General features: G+C 51.9%; 3 protein-coding genes across 9 annotated transcripts; 2 read left to right on the top strand and 1 right to left on the bottom strand.

Annotated features, from left to right (window-relative positions):
• Positions 1 to 1,838: 1,838 nt before the first annotated feature.
• On the bottom strand, positions 1,839 to 15,871 carry GUK1 (guanylate kinase 1). Of its 3 annotated transcripts, none has more exons than XM_055710133.1 (8): positions 15,756 to 15,871; positions 9,041 to 9,154; positions 7,260 to 7,301; positions 6,066 to 6,162; positions 3,915 to 4,053; positions 2,881 to 2,965; positions 2,475 to 2,560; positions 1,839 to 2,020 (listed from the first exon to the last, which is right to left on the bottom strand). In XM_055710133.1, exons 1-8 carry the CDS (start codon positions 15,796 to 15,798, stop codon positions 1,985 to 1,987), a joined length of 642 nt encoding a protein of 213 aa, XP_055566108.1. In that variant the 5' UTR covers positions 15,799 to 15,871; the 3' UTR covers positions 1,839 to 1,984. The 3 variants fall into 3 exon arrangements, with proteins under 3 accessions (XP_055566108.1, XP_005442381.1, XP_055566106.1); XM_005442324.4 differs by lacking the exon at positions 15,756 to 15,871 and adding an exon at positions 12,457 to 12,990; XM_055710131.1 differs by lacking the exon at positions 15,756 to 15,871 and adding an exon at positions 10,406 to 12,428.
• MRPL55 (mitochondrial ribosomal protein L55) lies at positions 15,860 to 17,105 on the top strand. 4 transcript variants are annotated; one of them, XM_055710134.1, is made up of 4 exons: positions 15,860 to 15,958; positions 16,374 to 16,472; positions 16,656 to 16,845; positions 16,924 to 17,105. In XM_055710134.1, exons 2-4 carry the CDS (start codon positions 16,447 to 16,449, stop codon positions 17,065 to 17,067), a joined length of 360 nt encoding a protein of 119 aa, XP_055566109.1. In that variant the 5' UTR covers positions 15,860 to 15,958; positions 16,374 to 16,446; the 3' UTR covers positions 17,068 to 17,105. The 4 variants fall into 4 exon arrangements, with proteins under 4 accessions (XP_055566109.1, XP_055566110.1, XP_055566112.1 ...); XM_055710135.1 differs by having other exon boundaries at positions 15,874 to 15,898; XM_055710137.1 differs by having other exon boundaries at positions 15,916 to 15,958; positions 16,377 to 16,472.
• A 72-nt stretch (positions 17,106 to 17,177) lies between these two features.
• Positions 17,178 to 22,477, top strand: C4H1orf35 (chromosome 4 C1orf35 homolog). 2 transcript variants are annotated; one of them, XM_027809958.2, is made up of 9 exons: positions 17,178 to 17,316; positions 18,154 to 18,288; positions 18,427 to 18,580; positions 18,675 to 18,720; positions 19,583 to 19,665; positions 19,807 to 19,884; positions 20,565 to 20,644; positions 21,342 to 21,482; positions 21,687 to 22,477. In XM_027809958.2, exons 2-9 carry the CDS (start codon positions 18,195 to 18,197, stop codon positions 21,935 to 21,937), a joined length of 927 nt encoding a protein of 308 aa, XP_027665759.1. In that variant the 5' UTR covers positions 17,178 to 17,316; positions 18,154 to 18,194; the 3' UTR covers positions 21,938 to 22,477. The 2 variants fall into 2 exon arrangements, with proteins under 2 accessions (XP_027665759.1, XP_005442460.2); XM_005442403.4 differs by having other exon boundaries at positions 17,180 to 17,316; positions 19,807 to 19,879.
• The last annotated feature ends 2,325 nt before the right edge of the window (positions 22,478 to 24,802 follow it).

The raw sequence follows: 24,802 nt of genomic DNA, 5'->3' as shown, positions 1-24,802 counted from the left end.
AAAATCAAGTCTATCACTCACCACCACAGGAACAGCCTGGCCACAGCGGTTCACACCATCAGGATGGGGAAAGCCAGATGCTGTCAAGCAGGTCCATTCCTGGAAAAGTTTTGGGGAGCATTTTCTTGCTCGTTTAACCAAAGCTAGAACCTCACAACATGAAACTCATGACAACAGAAAGGAGTATTTCAGTCTAATCTAGGAATATATTTATAATGGCTCAAGAGAGGTGAATGATCAAAATAATCATCTTCCTGAATGCGAGATACTAAAAGGGTTGCCCAAGGTCTGGTTCTGCTTACTGCTGTCCATAACGTGGAAGATGGAGCTCAGCAAATTAGGAGGTGGCCTGGACCAAGAAGTACTGTAAGCGTACTGGAGCAGAGCAGCTGGGTAAACTGGCGAGATGGGATATGAAGAGGATGAAACCCAGCAGCTGGGTGTAAGGTACAAACCTGCTGTAGTAAGACATGGTTTTGGCGAGAAAATACCGGAGCCTGGCATTGTATGGTCCAGCCATTGGTGGCCTGCACGACACCAGCTTGATCTGGGTTTGGTGCGGGGGGAGTCAGCTGGAAGCCACCACCTGTGGGATGGCAGCTCTCTCTGATGGATTTGCCATTTGTCCAGGATCAAACACACAGTGCCTGCATCCGCCAGGACAACAGGCTCTGGCACAAGTGACCCTGCAAGTGGCTGTGCCACACACAGCTGTTTGCCGCAACTGTTCCCTCCCTGCGGCCCAAAACCAGGTTAACCACCTGGTGATGGTTAATGATGGTTAATAACCAGAAGCAACATCCCTCATCTCTCCCCTACACTCACCTCTGGCGAAGGCTGGGGTGCTTTGAACACAGGGGCGCAGTGAGGAACCAGCCCCTCCAAGGAGACTCAGGATACGACCTGCTGGAGGGACCAAAGGGCTCAGAAGTTACATGAAAACATCAATATTAAGGCTGAAGAAAGCTGGGGAAGTGAAGTGCAAAGCATCCTCCCAGCCCTTGTCAGGCAAAGCTCTCCACGTCTCAAGCCAGAGACCAGTACAAGGGACAGTGGCTACACATCAGCTGGATCCCTCCTAGGAAAAGGGATTTATTGCTGCCCTCAAGCACATCAACCAAAAAGGCTGCACAGCTCAGGAAGGAAATCTTAATATAAGAGCATCTAAAAAAATCTACCTGCACCTAAACTTGAGTGGAACAACAAGCACATGTGAATTACAAGATTGCTGCCAGGATGGCAGAGGAGAAGCTCACCGTACTTTTCCCTCAGAAAAAAAGGCAGCAGATAGATCATATCCCACAACCATTCCCTTCTCTTGGCTTACTAAACAAACCCATCTGTTCACAAGGACTGTGGTTAGAGCAGCCGAGCTGCACTGACATGCCGCTCTGCCACAGCAACACACCACCACACTGCAGAGGCTGAGGGTGGCAGGCACATACGATCAGAAACGCCTGGAGGAGCTGTACCCAGATCTGCAAAAGGAAGTGGGAACCAGAGGGACAAGAGGATGCCAACACTTGTGACGTCAGGTGCCGGTAAAGGCAGGAGTCCCTTTGTCTGCAGGTGGAAATGGGGGGGTCACATCAATCTAAACAGCTCCCTGTTATTGAGCAGCATTCACTGGCACAACATGGACCTCCAAAAATACTGCCAGTGGGCTCCTAAGCCATGTGCTGGAGCCACAGCTGCCCAGACAGCTCCTCTACAGCCTCGCAGAACAGCTCTGCCCTTTGGCAGCAGATGCTGTGCAATTGCTTCCAGAGCACCTGCCTGAGGTACAAACCTGGGAGAGCACACGCTGAGTGTGTGGCAAACAGAAACACAAGCGCAACCAGGTTTCGTTTTCTTTCCTTTTAATAGAAATATCCTAGAGTAACCAGGGAGGAGGATCAACCTAAAGGGAATGTCTCTCAGAATAAAATAGTGTGACGTGCTTCAGGAATGATGTGCAAAGTTAAAAGGTCCAAGCAGGCTCAGCTCAGGACTTCCTGGATTCTTGGGTCTTCTTGATTTCCTGCAAGGAGATCAGTAAAACAACTGAGCATCTCCCACTCCTTGGTTACAACTCACTAGTTTTCACAGCTTCACAAACAATCATCTCCTCAGCCCAGCTCCACAGCATCATGGGAGCAAGCCCAGAGCTTGCACCCAAACCTTTAGGGACAAGGCAAATTTGACTTAAAAGGCTCTTAAAAAAATAGCACACTCCTTCCATACTGTCCAGGGATGTATTTTTATTTTGCCCCTAATCCAGTATTATGCTGGATCCCTTTCCCACTCTTAGGCCACTTGATTCATCATCACTCACACGTGATCTGTGCTCAGCTATGCCACTCGGCAGCTCAAACCAGATCAAGTATGGATATGAGGTCACATTTCGGTGGTTGCCTATAGACAAACCCTCACCTGCTCAGCCCAGAGGTCATGCCTGCCTGGGGAGCAAGGCAGAAAAGCCCTGAATGACTCACCTCCAGGAGTACCTCCTTCAATTCGGAATAGGCTTTTTCTAAATCATCATTAATAATGACCAAGTCGAAAAGGCCAGGCTCTTTACCTGGGGAAGGAGACAAGGACAGTGGAGTTAAAAAACCACGTTTCTTCCCTGTGTCATCTCCAGTGCGTGCCCGAGATCCTGTGGCATTATAATATTACGATTTCTGCCACTGCTAATGCGCTTCTCTGCCAACTACCCACAAGTAACTGCAGCGGGAAATGATATACAATGGTGCTTAGATCAAACTCAGCTAATGTCCAAAGCCCTGCCACACACACCCCTTGGAGAACACAAGTCAGATATTCATGCAAAACCCAGTTCCTAAATCACCAACGCATCCCCTCTCCCTGCACGCATCACTCAAAGTCCCCTGGACTTACTAAGTTCCAAATCTACACGGGCTGCAGCCAAACGCTTCAGTAAAGTTTCTTCTGTCTCAGTCTTTCGGTCACGTAGTCTTTTTTCCTAAACCCAATGACAAATATATTAAAGAAACGTGTTCAAAATGCTGCACACAGAAACCACCCCCTACCCCACAAAGCCAGCGCTGGCTGCTGTTAACTACTGCCAGCGACCACGGGCACGCGAGGGAACACTGTAAAGGGCAACGGGCCTCATTTAAAGCCCAGAGCAAACCAGAAGCCAAGCTCAGTTTGGGCTCAGGATCTCCTACCCAGAGCTAAGGCTCCCAGTCTCTTATCCCCCTATCCTGTGGTCTGGGGTTTTTTTGCCAGTACTGCTGGGAGACAAAATCTCTCTGTTGGGCTCTGGCACCTGGTGCTGTTGGCTTCCTCCTCCACAAACTCAGCAAGAAATACAGACTAACTGATCTACTGAGAGTGTGAAGGGCGAGCCAGGAGTCATGGTCTTCCCTGCCACATACTCCTTGCACAGCCTCAGCAACTTGCGTGTCTGTGTTCACATCCCTCTCTGAATCATGACAGTCATTTAACTTCTGCACACTGCAGTCATTATACAGGGTCCTGCAAGATCAGAGGGGTATAGGATTTTTGGTGCTGCATAGAAACAACCTCCCTCAGTTTAACTTTAATTGCTGGAGCCAAATTTCAGCACAAATATCTCCTTCTCTCCCCAGTATTAAGCATAACTTATGCATTTAAAGGCTGGGCACGCTGCAATGGAATCAATAACCCAATACAGGCAAACACATCAAGGTGTGGGAACTGTACAGGAGGGACTCAAAAAAACAGCAGAGGAAGATTTATCCCTGGGAGCCAGAGACTGGGGAGCTGGGCTGGGCAGAGGTAACAGTGTGCTCAGAAATGTCCTCCCCGCCTGTTCTACGGCCCTTAAAAACATACAGATGAATCAATGAGGGGAGAACTCCCATCGCTTCAGAGCAAGACGCTGATTACCTCTAACTGCCTAACGGCAAAGGAAGGCGGTCGCTCACCAAGATGTCTATGGACGGAGGCTGCACAGAGATGTAGATGGGGTTCAGGTCTGTCTTCTTGATGTTCTTCACACCCTGGATGTCAATGTCAAGGACGCAGATCTGGTTCTGGGCCTGAACAGCCTGCACTGCACCTTTACTGAGAACAGAGCAAAGAGGGAAGGGGTCAGAGTATACAGCCACAGCAGTGGTGGCTTGGCCTATCCCCCTCCAGCAGCAGGTCTTCACCTCACAGGGTTCCCATGTCCAAATTGTGGCAGAAGAGAAGAAAGCACCTGCCCTGCTCTTGCTAAACAATTTCTCTTTCCCCAGGTGTCCTCTGGGTTCCCAGGGTGGAGCAGGGACCTGCTGCCTCCTGCTAGACAGACTGGCAAAACCATGAAAGAAGGTGTGGAAATGGATGACTATCCCATGGGCAGTGTGGCTTGGGTACAGTCTGTGCAGCTCCTGCCTTTGACAAAGACAGGAGCAACCTTCACCAAAGAGCAAAAACACTGAGAACTTTCCTCCTGCAGAGATCCACCAACTTCTGTACCCATGCACTCTCCTGAAGGATGCTCGATGGAGATGCACTTGCCTCAGTCACAAGATGCAAAATCAAGAAAATATGTTTTAAGTGGTGGTTCTTGTATGTCATTAAAGATGGTATCTCTTCCCCTAACGTAGGGGAATTTACTGCTGAGATGCTTTGAGTTGATTTCAGCCTCCAACCTCACATGGCCACCACCACAGGCAGAGCACACACAGCATTAATATGCAGCGGGGACCAAAGATGACAGAAACAAACCTGAGCTCATAATTTAATTTGGTTGAAGTATCACATTCCTGCAGTTTTCAAGTTAATTGGCTTAAGATGTCTTTTCAGCACCCACTCTCAGGAAAAGGTACCAAAATCAACCCCACCTACACATCAGGCATCAGAGAGCAGCTGTCTCCTCCACACTGCAGCCAGCTGGATTAAGCAGGACACACGTGAAGGAAGGAAGCCTGTCCTACACAGGATGAAGCCAGGGCTTAAAGAGCCTGAACTCAGTTGTCTCCTTGGTGCTGGGTATTTGGAAGATGAGCTGTCAGGTTTCCCTTCTCTTGCCAAACCAGCAATACTGCAAGCATCAAGGCCAGGGCAGGGGATTGTGCTCCTCCATCAGCCTCTGAGGGAGCACAGCCAGACCCCTGCAAGGCTGCCCTTAGCTGTGGTGACCGCAGTGAGCGACACATTGAAACAGTTACGTTACTGAAATGCAAAATCACCAACTGCTCCTTCAGAGTTTTATACCTACAGCATGTTCAGACTGGGGCGGCCTTATGCTGGCACCTTCCATAAGGAAACCACCCTCAGAAACTTTGCTGTCTCTAAAAAAATCTCAAAAAAGCACATTCAGCTCTTTAAGAAATATAAGTCTTCCTGAAAACCATTTCAGGCAAATTTTTTTAACATAACTAATTCAATATCTCAAGAAACATTTAACTTCCCTCCTTAGCAGGTCCTACACTATAGCACCACAATTTTCTCACAATAATTATGTAAGATATCTGACTTCTAATTAACATTGCAGCTTAATGTTTTATTGATCATCAGCTCCAACGCCGAGGGCAATGCTATTTTAAAATCCACCTAACTCTTTAACCCCAGTCAAGGGTGCCATGCAATTTATCTGTTTGTAAGCAGCCACTTTACCAAAGCAGCACACGTACTTATTTCGCACCAGCCAATACAGTTATGGCTTCTGCTCCTGAATTCACTGTGTTCAGACCATCAGGTAACACAGGGACAATGAGGGTAGCCTCCATTCTGCCCACTACTCTCTGCAAGCACTTGCAAAATATTAAGGAGTACAAACAGTCTGTGAAAATCACCCCTGTGCAAGAAAAGCGTTAAGCATATGAACTACTTCAGCGGCCCTCAAACACCGGAGGCTATAAAGAATCTCATAACACAATGAGGATTTAACTCTCTGCAGAAGTTAATTTTGCCATCTTAAGAAAGCTGACACGGACCCTGCTGTAAAAATGAAACGCTTTGCTTATGGCAAGAATCTGTGTGTTTGGGGGAAAGCAGTGTCGCTATGTTTAAATATTTTTTTTCCTTCACCATCATCTCAGGTCCCAGCGCCACCTGGGTTCAGCAGCGACAGCACCTGAACTGCATACCTCGTCCCGTACATATTTCCAGAGAACTCTGCATGTTCGATGAATTCACCAGCATCAATTTCTTTCTGCATTTCCTCTCTGGTCACAAAGTGGTAATCTGGATAGGGAAAACGGGAAAAATAGCCAGAAATTAACAGCGTTGAAGGTACAGTTCATGATCAAAATGACACCCATGGGTGCTGAGGGGAGAAGCAACTTAAAATCTGCTTTGGACAACATTGGCAGACTGCAGATATCTACTTCCTAATTACTGTGTACAGCAACCCCTCTCCACACTGGTAGCCCAGACACCTGCTCAAAATGTTTTGGAGCTTTCTGTGTGGCCAAAAATGCTGCTGTACCCACTTTTTCATACCCTTTCCGGTGCAGTGGGAAACTCCTCCCAGTCCCCACAGGTGTGGAACACATTACAGCAGGACTACCAAGGCCCTTAATTTGAAAGCATTAAAGACTAGAATGGGACATGAGAGAGAGAGAGAGGGAGATAAAAGGGAACATCAAAATGAAATGAAGAAGAATGTTTATCTGTTGTTAAAATACCTCCCTTTCACCTCAGTGTGAAAACTGCCATTGGAAATTAAGAACAAACCTCATTTGATTCCTTCCAAAATATCCAAACAAACCACAAAAAAAAAAAAGAGCAGCTGGCCAGAAGCTGTTAATACAGATAAAGGCATCTCATTAAGTAGCTGCATTTCCCAAAGCAGTGTGCGTTTGAGGTACCTCACCAGAGCTACCTGACACTTCAGATAATCAAGCCACTCAATGCCCAGGTATGGCCCAGGGCCCTTAAACCAAGAGCCCTGCTTTGAAAATCTCAGCCAGCAAGTCACAGGGACGGTGTCTAGAAAAGAAAACTGGCAGCACATGCTCTGCCTCTGTTTACATTTCACCGCTTAATTAAATTTTGGGTTTGTTCCACCAAGTCCATCCAGCTCCATTATCTTCTTTCCAATGCATGGCACTCTGAAGCACAAAAGTACGTGTATGTATGCATATTTATATACATATATACATACATGCTTTCAAGTATGTCATTACTGAATGTCTGCCTAAGGAAATGCACCCTATAAACACAGGATTAACTTATCTGCTAAAAGGGATTTGTGCATGCCCTTCACATAAGAACTTTAAATTTTTCAGAGGAATTATTTGCAGAGTCCAATGAGACAGGCTCAACTGCAACACTCTCACCTTTGCCATTTTCTTCCCCAGGTCTTGGCTGCCTTGTGGTATCTGTAAGCAAAAAACCAGCCTTGTAAATTTTGTAGATGACCCAAGGAAGTAATAGTATCAAAGAAATAAAAGCACATATGCAGCAGATTAACGCAATCACACAGTAAACTGATCCTCTGTTTAAAATGATCAAAGCTTCCAGAATCAGCTAGTGTCTAACACATGATGGCATGCAGGATTGGTCTTTAATCCAAGAATCCTAGATCATCTGAAAACAATCAATTAAGATTGTTAGAGGCTGAGCAGCCAGTCTGGGATTTACAAGGCTGGGCTTAAGTTTTCAGCTCTGGTACAGCCTTCCTGTGTAACCCCAGACACGTTATTCAGGCCTCTGCCTCAGTTCAGGGGAATTAGCAGTGCCCTACTTCACAGAGTTATCTTCATTTCAAAAGATCATGCAGCACCTACATAGGTGCTTAAAATAGCCAGATTTAATGAATAAGGGCACACACCTGCATGAGGTAGGTGAATAAATCAGACAGCCTTCGAACCCTGCAGGAAGTTAAAGACATGCTCTGCAAACCAAAAAGGAGCTGACAATCATCACAGAGGGCAACGCCAATTATTTCATTTGGGACTGGCAGGAGTTAACCTAACACAACAAGGTTCTGATCACCTGTAAGTTTTTATAAAGCATCATTTGCTAAAGTCTAAGAGGCCTATGGAAATTTAAGAAAAAAACATCTACTAAGATGCAACCTTGGGGAAAATCATAACATTTAGTTTGGAGTGAGATGAGAGGTTCAGTTGAATCAAGAGCATAGGATGGAACACACAAAAGGAAAGACAATTTTTTTTCATCTCCAGTAACCTTAATTTTTTAAGCATCCAGTATTTGCTTTTTCATTGTGGAATGAATCCAGATCTCAAAGCAAGGATTTCACCTGCAGTATCCAAAGCATTAGGACAGTAAAAAACATTTTGGTGATATACTTAAAAACATTTTGCAGAGCTCCAAGGAAAATCAGGCCAATGCATGGTGGACACAGCCCAGACTCTGAGGGTGACCTTTAAAGTCACTCAAGAAAAAGGAAACAAAATTAGTATTGTAGCAGGCAAGCTGCCCAAAGAAAATTCCTTGCACTTAACTCTGTTGTGGACACAGGAAGATTTCAGCACTGCCTGAAGCCCAGCATGAGCGAACTGAGCCAGCTGGCCAAGGGTTATTTTCACATTACAGGGAACCATCCCAGGCAGAAAAAAAAAAGCACCCTTGGCCAGTCCTTCGTGGCCAACATAGAAGTAGTCAACAAACCACCAGAGCAAAGGCAGGAGGAGGAATGCATGCAGGTGATGAGGCAAACTGTTTCACTGACTGACACAGTAATGAGATGGGCTTCACAAAACTCTTTAATTTTAAAATCTGAGGCTCTGGTGTGCAGCCCCTGGGCTATTAAAATCCTTCTCAGCTCCCACAGGTGGATAGAAAGACTTGGCTTTTGAAGTACAGCTGTGTGGGAGATTTTGTTACTTTCAGGGTCAAGAATCACTCAGGAATATCTCATTACTTCTCTGAGCTGTGTTTAGAGGTACAAATCTTAAGACTTGCCACTCAGTACCAGTAGCAAACGGTGTCTTGACTTATTTAAACATCCCAAAGAGCCCACAGACAGATTAGGACACAGACAAGCCATGGAAGCCCATTACTTGGGGCAAGAATACAGCTACAGAAGCAGGCTCTGAGCTAGCAGTCCTGAACTCCTCCCGCTGCCCTTCCCCAGAGACATACGGATACTCACGGGAGACGCTGAAGCCGAAGATGTTCTCATAATCTTTGAGCAACTTCTTTAACAAAGTGCTCTTCCCTGCACCCGACGGGCCACTCAGAACCACTGGTCTCGGGCCCTGCATGGCTAGAGAGACAGAAAAATACGGATCTGGTTAGAAACACCCATGAAAAAACAGCTATGGATTCCCAGGGGTGCTCAGCCCCACAAAACAAGCATCTATTCTTTACCCTCGGATACAAGTTTCTGCAGGCAAATCTGAAATTATGAGCAATGACAAGCCTAGGGCTTATAAAAATTAACTGGGGGTGCAGGAAATACCAGGGAAATTCAAACAATTGTTAAATTAGCAAACTGTCAGCAAACAGCGAGAGCTGTCACCTCAGCACCACTGCAAAAGATCTGCATTAGGAGCCCTGAGGAATCGGATTATAGTTTTGGAAAGCAGACAGCAGAGGCCACCAGCAAGGCAGCAGGACAGCTTCACCTTGCCCTGCTGCTGGCCCGAATGCTTACCTGGGGAGCAAATACCTCAGACAAATAGAGGACATTATCACTGCAGCATGAACACTCATTCTCAAGGGACATGTTCTCAAGGGACCAAGGTTAAACTCATAGGACACAAACCCAAAGGAGGAGGAAACTGGGCTCCAGCTGCCACTAAACTGGGATAACTCAAGACAGATCTGTCCTAGCTCTGTTTTCTGTCACCAGGGTTGGGACAGAGAACTAGGGAATCCTAGGGAAAAATTTTCCTAACAGAAGGAAAATGCTGTCTGTGCCTGGTGGCATCTGGGAACATCATGGGGGGGAACATCATGGGACATCCACACATGCTGAGCAATGCCAGCTTAATACTTGCCCTTACTGACAAAGGTATAGTCAGAGCCACTTGCCTCTCACAGGGAGAGGCCTCAAGGACAGTTTGCAGGAGATGCTGGCAAGAAAACAGGGCAGCAGTCAGCCAGTGTTATCCACGTGCAGTGCCAAGCAAGGGATAGGATGCCCACGAGACCACCACAGCTCTTGTGTTGCCCATTTGCATCCTAACAAGTACAACTACAAGCCTATGATGGACAGTTAAATATTTCCTGTCATTCCTGTGACAAATATGCACACACAAAGCCTTTATTTACCATAAGCAAACAACGCACTGAAGTCTGGACCCAGAAGCCCAGCATGTCCTCCACCACTAAACCCCAAAGCCTTGCAACAGTGGTCTGAACACGGGTGTGATCTGGGACACAAACTTGTTTTGGGGTTTATTTCCATATTTCCTGGAGCACTAGCTCCAGCTCAAGGTGTCTCCTGGCAACAGAGAAGGGGTTGTTTCCTCGTACAGGAAAAAAAAAAAAGGCAGCCTAGGGCCACACAGACCTTTCTGCAGTTGTTTCTTCAGCCAGAAAGAAAAAATACGGGTGTTTTCATATGCCTGCCTCTCTGGAGAGGAAGAAAGGTTAATTATCAACATGTGAATAAAGAAGAAAATCCTGTACAACAGGGCAGGGGGTATCACTGGGGAGCCTCATCCATCAACAGAAATTCAGCAGCTTCTAAACCAGAGGTGATGACAAGAGCGGGACAAACCAAACAAACCTACTCTTCCTATTTAAAAACAGTTACTTTCTGCAAGCAGTAAAGCCTCTGGAAATGCATATTTTTTTTAACCTCATAGTCTGGGTGTGGCCTCAGGAGCAATCAGCCAACAGACAGTATAACACCTTTCCATTTTAAATTAGATCATAGCAATGTCACTCCGACCTTACAAAGCACTTTTTAAACAGCCTTAAGCCAAATGCCATCTCTTACAAAATCAGCCGTGCATCGTGCAGCAGGCTAATCTAGCTGGGCTGCCTCCCTGACCCCAGCCTGCGTGACTGGATACCTCCTTATCCCTAAATCCCTCCTGCAAAGCTCCGTGATCACGCAGACATCTATCAGGCAGTACTACAGCTATGAGTTTTCCCTCAGTTCCCCTAGGATCCTTTATACTTGCTTGACCAAGTTTATCCAAGCCCGTACAAAGGATAAACACCACAAAGTCTAAGTAGATGCCAGCATCAGCTAACATGGGCATAAAACCACTCACATTCAACCACCCAAAAGGAAACTTTTTTTTTTTTTGCTGTTATGACCTCCAGGTGCTGCAGCCCCAGAGATCCACCAGATCAGACATTCTTCAGAGCCCTCGGAGGACCAGTCCCATCACATGTGCATGGCCACGTTGCTGGATTAGGCTCCATCATCCAAAAAACACAGCGAGGACACTAGAAAGTCCTCTTAGGGACCTGTCCTGCCTTTCCCTTAGTCCTTGAGCTTTGATAATTTCCAAATAACACAGGGCTTGCCTATATGTTCAATACCGAGAAGAAAGCACGCCCTCCTGCAGCTCCTCACCAGTGAAATGCTGTTTAGCACTTGCGGCAAGGAAGCAGAAAAGCCCTTGCCAAGTTGTCCAAAGCATCTCCCTTTCTCCTGCCCCCGCCAGTTCCTCTTGCCCACAGAAATAAACCGGGTGAGCCCTAACCATTGTTTGCAAACCACGCCAGAGGAGAAAGAGGAGCTACACAAAGTTCAGTACCCTCCAGTCATCCCAGCACACTTCAACAGGATCATAGAAACATGGTCTTTTGTTGGAAACATGGTCAAGGTTGGAAAAGACCTTTAAGATCATCAAATCCAACTGTTAACCCAGCACTGCCAAGCCCACCCCACCACTAAACCATGTCCCTAACCACCACATCTGCCTCCAGGGATGGTGATTCTACCACCTCCCTGGGCAGCCTGTTCCAGTGCTTGACAACCCCTTCATTGAAGAAATTTTTCCTAATATCCAAACTAACCCTTTCCTGGTGCAACTTGAGGCCATTTCCTCTCATGCTATCGCTTGTCATCTGGGAGAAGAGACTGACCCCCACCTCGCTACAAACTCCTTTCAGGTAGTTGTAGAGAGCAAGAGGGTCCCCCCCTGAGCCTCCTGTTCTCCAGACTAAACACCCCCAGTTATTTATCAACACGTTCACAACAAGCCTGCTCCCAAACGCTACTCTTTCATCACACGCTGGCTTCCTCAGCTGCCACTGAAAGCCTCCGCCCGTGACATCTGGATGCCCGCACAGACTGTGTCCTGGTGTTCCACAGTTTCCCCTCCACCATGATCCAGCTGTGCCAACAGGTTCCACATGCACAAGTTCCGGCCCTGCCTGCAGATCCCAGCCAGGATGCTCACATCCCAGCTGGAGGGAAAAGAGCTTTGCTCTCTTCCCCTTCAAAATTTCATCTGTGCTTTACCAGGCACCGATAGGAAAAGGAGAATTTAAAGCTGCTGAAATAACTTATAATCACTTCATTCCACCCCGGACAAAGTCAGAAGGGGTAAGAGGAATGGGCAGAACGCTGGATGGGAGCAAGCTCCAATGCATCCTTACCTTTTGCTTTTACTCCCTTTCAGCCAAGCTATATAAAGTCCAGCTCCTCACAGCAGCGACAGCTGACAACACGAGTGAGCCGGTAGGAAGCTGGGCTATTTGTGAGCTGCCTAAAGCCTTAATTACTGAGCCGTAATTTTAAAATGGCCAATGAAAATCATCCAATGGTCTTTAATCTGCTCTCGTGGTTTCTTCTCCGCTCCCTGCTCTCCCCAGCCAGTAAAGCTGCAGTCAAACATCCCTAACAGGCTGACTGGTGCTGGCACGTGCCAGCCTGGTGCTTTGGCAAACGGCACAACCTGTCTCTGCAGCCACTGCTTCGCCTCAGGTCAACTATTAGGCTACTTATCCACCACAAAGACGACAGGGTGGTCCCTTCTCTTGCCCACATGGATCTGCACCCAAGCCTCCACGGATCACATCCCACAAGCTCTGTGGTGGGACCCTTCACGGTTTGTGCCACCCTGGCTGGGGGGTGCTGCTGCTTTTCTGCCTGAAAAAGCATTGGTGGGGCATCAGGGCAAGATGGAGATGCCTTACTCCCTTCCCCCCCCCCCCCCCAAAAATACTCGGAACTAAAGTAAGAAAAGACACGCAGGTTGCCACCACAGGTCTCACTTCTTTGGGAAACAAGCTAAAAATAAACCAAGAGGCCTGCAGATACTTCCTCTTGCTTCCGTCCAAATGTGTCCCTTCTCCTTTGCTGGAGAGCTGCAGAGGAAAACAAAACTTAAAAAAAAAAAGCCATTTCCACTACCAGATGCAGGGGCTGGGCCCTCGTGAGTGGTAGACAGCAAACACCCAGCTGGCATACTGGGAATCTGTGCCAACGCAGTGCAAAAACCAGCTTCCACAGAGCATTTTTAGAAGGCACCCACTACCTGGCATGGTGTGGGATTTTGGCGGTGGCTGCTCAGGGTTGGAGGGGGGAAGGAAGAACATGTCCTGGGAGCATGAACAGAGATGATCACTGCCTCAAGCCGTGAGCAGCACAGATGTGGGAGCAGGTGCCCTCACCTCCACCAGATTTAGTTAAACATACACCCTGACCCCGAGGAATCACTCCTAACAACGAGCCAGTCTGCACACTGATATTACAGCCCTCACCAGGCTTCTCTCTGTGCTCCCCCAGCCCTGTCAAACACAGATCCTCTCCCTCTGGCAACATGAAGCCCTCAAAAACCACAAGTAAAGCACACAAAAAAAGCCTGAGAAACCAGATCTGGCGGATACAGATCTCCTGTTTTGTTCCCAGCCCAGCAAGACACCCATGTGTCACATTTTCAAACTGCCTGCAACAGTAACATTATAAGTACATACTTATTTTGAGCAGAAGCTCAATTTTTTTTCTCTCTTGCTCTGATTTTGGCATTTTCAGAGCAGCCAATCCGCAAACACCTAGCCCAGAGCATCTCTCACTTCCACTGGGTTACTCCTAAAATGGTTTTGGATCCAGCCAAACCACCACGTATCACCAAAACCACAGTGGCCTGGAGTCAACCAGCCAGATATTTGGGGAGGTGTCACACCTGGGACAGAGGACAAACAGCCACATAAACCCTGCTGGGCTGCAAAAAGATAAGGTGCTCACTGAAGGAGGATGCAGGAGATTGCCAGTAGGGTGAGGAACATTTCTTGGTCTGCTCCTGTCTGCTAAATTTGCCCTGGATTTTAACTGGGAGGTGGCAATGCAACCAGTAAAGCAAAGGACAGACACCACAAGAGTTAAAGAAAGTTAATGCTGATTAGCAGAGGCTTTACAGAGAAGGTAAACCCCCCTTACAGAGTACAAAAGAAGATTAAAGGACAGTTTCCCTGCAGCCCCAAGAAAGGTCTCACAGATTAGGATTATAATCCCATTCCCTATTTTTAGCAGGTTCCTTATAAAGCCACCACTCCCACCTTTCTGTTTAGGGATGCTTTCCGAAAACCCAGCCTGGCCAGCTGCAGCAACACAAGGCAATTTAGTATTATCTGAGAACAGGCAAACACTCAACAAACATCTCTACGTCTGCAAGGAGCAGGATGTCCCTCAGGACAGCTGGGCTCAGAGGTCCTAGCTTGACAGCCAGCGGGTTGCTTAAATAAAGGGAATTATTCGCAGTACTGAAAAAGATGCAGAGCATCCCCACTACATTAAGCAGAGCTGGCAGGAACAATCAGCCACCTTCTCCCTGCAAACAATTACCTAAAAAGCATTAATTAGACCCTCCACTGATTTGCACTGCACTCTTTGCAGGAAGCAATGATGCGGCTGAAAGAACAAGAACCGCTTGCTCAAGGTCACTGCAGAAATCATCTAGGGCCAGGCCACAGATGAAGCCAAGAGCCACTCCAAGACTGTGTCCTACTGCAAAACTGGACCAGTTTAACCAACCCACTGGCCATCTTACCCACCTGGGTAAATTTCTACAGGGGGGGAAGCTCAGGCAAGTGTGGTTTTGCCATTTGCTTTCCCACATGTACATTGGGTTTCACCACACAGAGATTTATTCTTGGATACCTGAAGGGTGCTTACCCCAAAGCCCGGTGTTACCTCATCATCTTGCACGGTACCCACAAACCCCAGCCGGTACGGCGCACAAATCCTTGTTCAGATTATCTAAGCAGGGAGGGGGGACTGGACATCTCAAGAGCCACCACCAAGCAGCGCTATGATGGGGACCTGGTGTGTGGCTAGAGAGAAGGGACACCAACAGCCCAGGGACAGCCCGGTGGGGTTTGAGTCTGTCCCACTGCCACCGCATGCGGACAGAGTGGCACATGCAGTACTCAGAGGGGTGATGGAGGAGCTCAGCATCCCCAGGCCTGCTGGGGCTCAGCTCCCTCCTCCAGCCACGGGCCTCTGTGGCAGGCACAGCACCCTCAGACTAGCAACCTGCATGAGGGACTCTGCAGCCTTGGCCCCCTTCAGCCGAGGGACCCCCCTCAGGGGGTTCCAGCCACCCTCAGCCAAGGGACCCCCCTCAGCTGAGGCCCCCCCCAGAGGTTCGGTGTCCTGGCCTCCCTCAACCGAGGCACCCCTTCAGAGGGTTCCAGCTCCCCTCAGCCAAGGAACCCCTCAGGCTCAGCACCCCCGCCCCCCCTCAGCAGAGGGACCCCAAAGGCACAGCACCCCGCCCCCCTCAGCCAAGGCCCCCCCCACAGGGGGTTCCAGTCCCCCCCAGCCGAGGGCTCCCCCCCGGCACTCGGCGCCCCGGGCGGCCGGGCTCCCCCCGGGCCGGGCCCTCAGGGCGGGCGGGCGGGAGCTGCGCACCCCGCGGCCGCCCGACCCCGCGGCCGCCCGGCCCCGCGCTCACCCGCCACCCGGGCGATGGCGCCGCGCAGCCGCCGCCAGCTCATGGGGGTGGGGGGGGGCGGGGGGCGTGTGTGAGGGGGTGCCGATCCCAGCAGCCCCCGCGCTCCCGCCGCGCGCCCTGACGTCACCGGAGGGCGCTGACACGTGAGCGGAGGGCGGCGGGACAGCCCACGAGCGCGGCCGGGCGGGGGGGGCGAGCGAGCGGTCAGTGCGGGGCGGGGGGGGGCGCACTCGTGATGGTGGCTGCGGGGGGGGCACGGGCAGGTCTGGGCCAGGCCGCGGCGGGGAGCGGGGGCGCGTTGGGCCGAACCACAGCGCGGTGGGGAGAGCCGATGGGAGCGTCACCCTGCGCTGAACCACTGCGGGGAGCGGGGCGGGAGCTGTCTTGGGCCGAACCACGATGGGGGTGGGGGGAGCCATTGTGGGGGTGAACCATGGCGCGGGCGGGGGGAGTAATCCTGGGGCTGAACCATGGCGCGGGCGGGGGGAGCCGTTATGGGGCCGAGCCATGGCAGAGGGAGCCATCATGGGGCTGATACGTGATGGAGGGGGGTGTGCTGCGAGGGAGACATGGGACCATCGCCTCATGGGCAGCCCAGGAGAGCTCAGTGTCCCCCAGGAGGCTGCCGCACCTCGTGCTCTACCTGCCAGGGGCCTACACGGAGGATCTGCCCTTGCTCACCTGCGCTGAGATGGCAGCTGCCAGCCAGGCACTGAGGTGAGCATGGTGGCAGCGGCCATGAGGCCCCAGGAGGGCAGCTGGCTCCTTCTGCAGGAGCCTCCATGGGGCCAGGTTTCTTGAGGTGATGAAGGTTGGTGTTCTCCATCCTGTCACCCGCCACGGCGACATCTCCCGCTGCCACAGCCCTGACTGACGCTGTCCCCTTTGCCTTCCCACCAGCGCCCTGCGCCTCGCTGCTGGCCCCAGGCTGCTGCCGGGGCTCGCCACCTCCTGCCGCCACAACTCCAATCGCACCTCGGTCTCCCACCTCCGCAGGCAGCTCTACGGCCGGCTCTATCCTGTCCTCCTGGTCAAGACTGACGGTTCCACCATCCACCTGCGCTACAAAGAGCCAAAGAAGATCCTAATGGTAAGGCAGGAGGGGAGGGAAGAGGGGGGAGGCTGGGGGTGAGGCGAGGCCCTGAGGGTTTCACGCCGATCCCCTCAGCTGCCCCTGGACAGCAGCACGCTGCCCGAGGCGGAGCGCAAGGCCCGGCTGCGGAGGCAGTTCCCCAGCAGGGCGAAGGCCAAGCCGGAGGAGACCTTTGAGGCCATCGACATGGAAACCTATAAGCGGTTCTGGAAGAAGTGAGGGTCTGAAATAAAAAAAGAAATAAAGCTGGGAAACGAGTCGTCGTTGTGCGCTTCTGTGGCGAGGGGTTGCCTCAGGTCGTAGCTGGGGTGGCACCGCTGGGAGCGCCACGGCTCCTCCCTCTCCCCCCCCGCGCTCGGTGGTGCGGTGGTACAGCCCGCTTCGCAAACCGGACTGGCCTGCCTCCCCCCCGCCCTGCTGTGCGCGGTGGTAGCGGCCGGGCGCGCGGGGCCCGGAGCGGCGCGGGAGGTGCGTGCTGGGGGGGGTGGGGTGTCCGTCCGTCCCCTGGCCATGCAGCAGCCCCCCCACCTATCCGGGCTATGCAGCTCCCCCCAGGCTATGCAACACCCCCCGGGCCCTGCAACTGCCCCCTCCGACCGTGCAACCCCCGCCGCCCCCGGGCCGTGCGACAACACCCCCCTCCGACCCTGCAACTCCTTCCCCCTTGGGCCATGCAAATCCCCCCTCCGCCCCCCGAGCCGTGCAATTCCCCCCCAGACAGCGCAAACCACCCGCCGACCGTGCTTTCCCCCCCCCGCCCCCGGCCATGCAACACCCCCCCGGGCAATGCAATTCCTCGCTCAGGCCGTGCAGCACCCCCGGGGGCTGCGTAACCCCCCGCCAGCCCCTGCAACTCTCCCCGACCGGGCAGTAGCTGCCCCCACCCCAGGCCATGCAACCCGCGACCGTGTAACTCTTTCCCCATGACCACGCACCCCCCCACCGCCCCCGGGCCGTGCAATACCCACCTTCCAGCTGTGCAATTCCCCCCACCGCTCCGCCTCCTCCAGGTCGTGCAATTTCCCCCGGGGAATGACACCCCACCCCACCCCCCGTACCCCACGCCCACGCTGACACCTCCCCTTGGGCAATTTCCCCCTCCCCAGGCTGTGCGCCCCCCAAGCCATACGCCCCTCTGGGTACAAACCCCCCTCCCCGGCTGTGCAATGCCCCCTGCGCTTTGCTTACCACACACCCCCCCGCCCCGCGGGCAGGGGGTGCACATTTCCCCCCCTCCATCAGCCCCCCCAGGGTCAAACAGAGGAGCTGGAGGAGGGGGCAAACCAAGGGCTGATCCCTTTGCAGGTCACCAGCCCCTCCCCGACAGCACCGTTGGGTCCGGCACCATGTTCGGCTCATCCCGAGGAGGGGTCCGGGGGGGCCAGGACCAGTTCAGCTGGGAGGATGTCAAGACAGACAAACAGCGCGAAAACTACCTGGGTAAGGGCTGACCTTGGCCGTGTCCCCTCCCCCCCGTCCCTCCCACCCCCATCCTCCCTGTCCACCTGACATGGTTTTGGGATGCAGATGGAGGGGTTTGGGTGTGATGGTGCTGGGGGGGTGTCTTGTCCCCCACAGGGAACTCCCTGATGGCACCGGTGGGCCGGTGGCAGAAGGGGAAGGACCTGACCTGGTACACCAAGGGCAAGAAGGAGACAGCCCCCCCGGTGTCCCGCGAGGAAGAGCTGGCCGCCGTCCGCCTGGCTGAGCAGGAAGCCATGATGGCAGCCCTGTGAGTCTGCACACACCCCCCCCAACCCCCGAAAAATAAGGGGTGGGAGGCATCATCCCCCACTACCCTGCATCACCCACTTTTGTTTCTATAGGGGCTACAAGAATGTGAAGAGGCAGCCTACCGGCCTCAGCAAGGAGGTAAGGGGGGAGCCATGTGTCCCCCTGGCTTTGCTGTGTGGTGTCAGGGCATCATGGTGTGGTGGGGGTGGGAGGGGACCTCTGGAGACCACTTAGTCCAACCCCCTGCTCAAGGAGGTTCTCCTGGGGCAGGCTGCAGCAGGTCGCATCCGGGCAGGCTGGGATGCTTCCAGAGGAGACCCCACAGCTTCTCTGGGCAGCCTGTGCCAGCGTTTGTCACCCTCAAAGTTCTTTCTCATGTTCAGAAGGAACTTCTCATGGTGCAGCCTGTGCCCGTTGTCCCTTGTCCTGCTGCTGGGAAGGGCCTGGCCCTGTCCCCTTGACACTCGCCCTGAAGATCCTTGTAGACATTGGTGAGGTCCCCTCAGTCTGCTCTTCAGCTGAGCAGCCCCAGCGCTCCCAGCCTGCCCTCAGCAGGGAGATGCTCCATCCTCCGTTCTTCATCATCCTCACAGCCTCTGCTGGCCCCTGTCCAGTAGCTCCCAGTCTCAAATTGGGCAGCCCAGCACTAGACACAGCACTCCAGACACAGCCTCCCCAGGGCAGAGCAGAGGAGGGGGACCACCTCCCTCCACCTGCCAGCCACGCTTCTCCCAACACCCCCCCAGGACCCCACTGGCCCCTTGGCCACCAGGGCACACAGCTGACCCAGGGGCAACCTGCTGCCCACCAGCAGCCCCAGGTCGGCTCTCAGCAGTGACCCCCAGCCTGTGCTGGTGCCGGGGGCTCCCCTCCCCAGCAGGACCCTGCCCCTGCCTTGGCTCGGCTTCACGAGGTTCCTTGGCCCCCCCCCTCCAGCCCCTCCCAGTGTCCCCCCCCATTTTGCTGGTTTGGGGGACACGGGCTGCTCTCCCCCCTGCAGGACCTGGCTGAGGTGTGCAAGCGGGACGGCGCCGAGCGCGACGAGAAGGATGTGGACCGGGTGGTGGGCTTGGGCAGCTCCAGGTACGGCTCACGGGGTGGGGGGGGGTCCTGCACCAAACCACCCTGTTTCAGGGCAATTAGATTTAATTTTGCCATTTCTCTCTGTTTTTTCTGTGGTTTTCTTTTATTTTTGTGGTTCACCATGGCAATGTCTCTCCCCAGCGGCAGCGCTGGCCGGGTGATGCTCTCCAAGGAGGACAAGGAGGCAGCCAAGATGGGGCTCTCTGTCTTCACAGTACGGTGCCAGCCTAATAAATATTTTTATTTATTTAATGTTTTAGATAAATTTAATTTAAAATGTTTTAATAAATGTAATTATTTTAAATAAATTTAATTTTAATTCTTTTAATAGGTTTACTTCAATAAATTTTAGTTGAATGATTTTAAGAAATGTAATTATTTTCAGAAATTTAATTTTAATTCTTTTAAGAAACAAAATTTTTAAACCTCCTGAAGTTTCATAAAAGACAGGAAGGGCAGAAAGCCCTGCCCCTCACTCAGGAGATTTTATTTAAAAACAAAGCTGGTGGTTGTAGCACAGAGACCTGCAAAAGCTCCCCGTTCCCTGTGTGCACAGAGATAATTTGTTAACTTGAAAGCAGCTCTTGTGGGTATTTTAGGTTTTTTTCCAAATTTGATTTATTTTTTATTTACTCTTATTTTATTCCAAATTAAATTTGTGTTTATTTTTAGTTTTCCAAATGTAATTTAATTTTTAGTTTCTCCACATTTAAATTTATTTATTTTTACCAAAAATAATTTTTATTTATTTTTTCCCAGCTGTAATTTTTAATTTGGATTTTTCCAATTTTATTTATTTTTTTCAAATTTAATTTGTAATGGGAGAAAGCCTCTTTTTTTGTAACTCAGAGCTGCTGGCTCACAGACTGACTCCGTATTTCCCCTTCCCCCAACCCCAGCACCAGAAAGTCTCCAGCAGCCCCGAGATGTCTGGCTCCAAGAAGAAACAGGAGAAGGAGGAGAAGGTGGAGGAGAAATGGTGAGGGGACCCTGCGGGTGGGAAACCGCCAGGGATGGCCGGTGAGGGGGGAGCGGTTTGTGGAACCTGCGTGTGGCAGCGGGCTGGGGGGTGCCTGCCTGTGCCCCCTCCCATGCCCCCACCGCCCCTGCTTTTGCCGTCTTTTTTTTTTTGACTTTGTTTCTTTTTTTTCGACTTTGTTTCTTTTTGTTTCAATTTTGTTTTGACTGTTGTAACTTTGTTTCAACTTTGTTTCTTTTTTGTTTCAACTTTGTTTCTTTTTTGTTTCAACTTTGTTTCTTTTTTGTTTCAACTTTGTTTCTTTTTTGTTTCAACTTTGTTTCTTTTTTGTTTCAACTTTGTTTCTTTTTTGTTTCAACTTTGTTTCTTTTTTGTTTCAACTTTGTTTCTTTTTTGTTTCAACTTTGTTTCTTTTTGTTTCTCTGGTTTTTTGTGTCTTTTTGTTTGTTTCTCTTTGGTCTTTCACTGTTCCCTCTTCTTTCCCCTTCTTCTCAGCATTCCTTTCTTTTCTGCCTGCTTTGCCTTCCTTTCTTTCCTTCCTTTTTTTTTTTTTTTTTTTTTTTTTCCTGGGAGCTTCTCTTTCATCAGGGAGGGACATGGTGGGATGCAGCTGGAAGGAAGGATGGGGATGTGTTTTTGGAGGAGCCAGAGGGATGTGCAGTATAGGGATCCTCACTGCTTGCTCTTTTCCTCGCAGTCCAGAGAGTGGCAAGAAATCCAAAAAGGAGAAAAAGAAGAAGAAAAAGAAGAAACATAAGAAAGAGAAGAAGAAGGACAAGCATCACAAGAGGGATGCTGCCCCCACGTCCTCTGATTCTTCTCCGGACCAGGATGAGAGGTAGCTGGGTTGGGCTGGGGGCTGAACCCTAGACATGAACCATCATCACTGGAAAATGGGATGAAGGATTCAGGAGAGCCACACGGTGATGGCTGGCATCAGGATGCCCTGTCAGCTTCTCCTGGCTCTCAAAATCCCTTTTTCATCCCTGGAATTAGCCTTTCCCTGATGTCCCTGCTGTCACTTATCGCTCCATCCCCATAGGCACCACCGAAGGAAAACCCAGCAGTGCCCCGAGACATCGCGGCATGGCTGCCGGCGTCGGCATGACACAGATTCCTCTGCCAGCAGCAGGGACCTGGGCAGGAGCCCCGAGCACCGTCCTGCCCGTCGGTGGAGCCGGAGCAGGGACGGCCGTGGTCGGGACCCGTCCCCGCGGCGCAAGGGGAGGAAGAGGAGCAGGAGCAGGTCCCCTTCGTCCCATGGGGTCAGGCAACGCTGATGCAGAGGACTGAGAGGGAACCCGGTGTTTTTCCAGGGTTTCACATAAGCTATCTATTTTTTTAAGGTTATTAAATTAAAAAAGCTGCAGCTCTGCAGTTGCAGGGCTGAGCCTGGCACAAGGCATTTTGTTTTGTGATGCCAGCTGCCCCTTCCCTGCCCACAGCTCCTGCCTCCAACCTGGGGCAGCACCGCAGCTCCCCTCGCCGTTGCTCCCTTCGCTGTTGCCCCCGACCGGGGTGTGGGGGGGGGCAGCAGGTGCCCAGGCGCCCTTCTCCTCGCTCCCTGGATCCATCTATCCAGGTGTGATTTAGCACGGAGGATGCCGTGAGTGGGTGCTGGTGCTGGGATGGTTCTGGCTGCGATGCTGGGAATGCTGCAGATGCTTCGTGTTTATGTGAAGAGAATTTGGATGCTATTATTATTATTTTAGTATTTTTAATACCTTCTTTCCATGGCCTCAAGTAACTGCCAGTGAAGCAGCTGAAGTTTTTTTCCTTAAACCCTCCCTTATGTTCATTAGCTGCAAAATAAAAGCAGGGACTCGCTCACTACTGGGAGGGTTTTGCATCTTGGAGCCGATGGCTTTACAATGGCCAGGCTGTGGGGCTCTCCACAGGGCCACCTCTGCTCCCCATGGGGTGACGGGTGCTCTTCATGTCACAAGGGTGCTCCCCATGGGGTGATGGGTGCTCCCCATGGGGCCACATGTGCTTTCCATGGAGCGGTGATGCCCTCCATGGGGTGATGGGTGCTCCACATGGGACATCACATACTCTCCATAGGGCACACACACAAGCAGGGGAGCACTCAGGACACCCCACCTGGAACTCCCAGGAGAGGGCAGAGCCCTGGCCAGGCTGCCTTGAGGTGACATTCACCCCTCCCATCCCCAAAAGCTTTTAATTTAGGGAGACCCAAGTAGAAGCTGCTGTCTCCCTGGTGGGACATGAAGCAGAGGTGGGTCCATCTCCCCAAATTCCTGTGGGGTGGCATAAATCAGGATGTCCATGCCATGGGGTCCTCCGGCAGTATCCCCTGTGTGGGGACAGAGCAGCCCCTCCCCTAGGGATGAGTGCTGTCCCAGCCCAAGATCAGGGAAAATCAGGGGCTTTGTGACTCGGGCAGCTGTGGGCAAGGGTGATGGAATGTTCCTTTTGGTCAAAACCCAACTTTTTTTGGATTAAAAAAAGTAAACTGCCCTAATCAGTGGCTGCAAAGAGAACCTCTGAAATAATTCCTCAGCTGTTGAGGGGAAGATGGATGGGACTGGGGCGTTTTCCGTAGACATTTGCCCTGGTCGTGTCCACCCTGTGGCAGGGAGCAGCAAGCTCCATTCCCATCCAGGATTTTAAACCTCAAAACATGAGTATTTATGTACTTGGTGCACAGAGAAAGGGGAATTCTACATCAATAAATAGAAATATTGATCCAAATGGGAAGGGGTTGTCCCAAGCAACTCTGGGCTGGAGCATCGCCGACTGACAGAGTGGCCGTGCCAAGCACAAGGGCCTCGTTTGTGTAATTAATGATGCAATTTCTCCTGCTTAAGACAGGGCGGTTTTGTGTGTCTTGGCGGACAAAAGCCTCGGGCTGGCAACTGGCCTTGGTTTGCGCTTTGGCAGCGTTGGGGGTGTCTTCTGCCATCTCGCCGGCTGTACCACTGCCCTGCCCGCAGCCAGGCAGGAGGGACAGGGTGCGGAGCCGTGCTGCGGTGCAGGGTGGGACCAGGCTTGCCCTGTCCAACAAGGGCAGCATTCATGGGGGGGATGCAGCGGGATCGGGGTGATGAGCTGCAATAAAGCCCTTCTGTCCCGCTCCCCGCCCGGGCTGCAAGCACGTGCTTAACCCCACCGATGCAGGCAGCAGGAGATGCTGCAGAGCAACTGCAAGCTTTGGTGACCTCCACCCCCCCCAGATTTTTTGGGGGGTTGACAACCCTCTTGGCAAGGTCACAGGGTCATTTCTCTTGGTCTGAGCAGCTGCACCCCAGATGCAGCCCAGGGACCCACTGAGTGACTGTCCACGTGCAACCCACGTGGCACAACTGGGATAGCCCCGAGCCCAGGTGTTCCCTGGCTGGAGGCTCTGACACTGCTGGCACTCATCAGACTGAACTCGGGGTCACCCTCCTGGGGATTTTGGGGGTCCAGGCTGCCACTAGTGCTTACTGGGAGTGTCCCAGTGCAGGTCAGCGGTGGGGATAGTGGAGCAGGCTTGTGCTTAACGGGAACTCAGTGCTGGCAGCTCCAGGCTGAAAAGGGAACTAAGGAGAGCTGAAACACCACAAGAAGCAAAGAAACCAGCATCCTGCTCTGTCATGCTCCCTCCACGGGCTCCCACTTCCCCTGCCTATGTCTCCCAGTGGGCTGGGCTCTGCTGGGATGATTCGCACTCCCAGCTCTAAGCACATGTCATGAAGGGGCAGCTGGTGCCAGAGGGCGTTGACATGTCAGGCCGGGTGCCAGAGGGGCTGTGGCATGGCTGTCCTGGCATGGTTCAGCCTGGCCTGGAGAGCTGCCCCTCCCCAGCTTTGCCCTTGCCTCCCGGGAAGGCTGTGCCTCTGTTCTCTGCTCCTGGACCTGCAAAGAATTCACCCCCCATTTACCGCCTGGCTGCACAGCCATGCTTCACGCTGTGAGCCACCTCCCCGACCCCACAGCTCAGCCTCTCCTCCCCTTGCTTTCCACAAGCCCTGTGAAACCATTCACGGGACCACAGGAGCTTCACCCACCCCAGGAACACAGGATGGATGGAGCAGCACAGCTCATGGGGATAAGGGGGGGACAGAGAGGGCTCCGGGTTTGTCCCCCCAGCTTGTGAATGAGCACAGGGAGGGCCAGCGATTAACCCCCCCAGTGGTCTGTGTCACACTGGCT

Source organism: Falco cherrug, chromosome 4 (assembly GCF_023634085.1).
Source record: "Falco cherrug isolate bFalChe1 chromosome 4, bFalChe1.pri, whole genome shotgun sequence".
In the NCBI taxonomy this organism is placed as follows: Eukaryota; Metazoa; Chordata; class Aves; order Falconiformes; family Falconidae; genus Falco; species Falco cherrug.
This window is presented reverse-complemented; position numbering and strand designations above follow the sequence as displayed.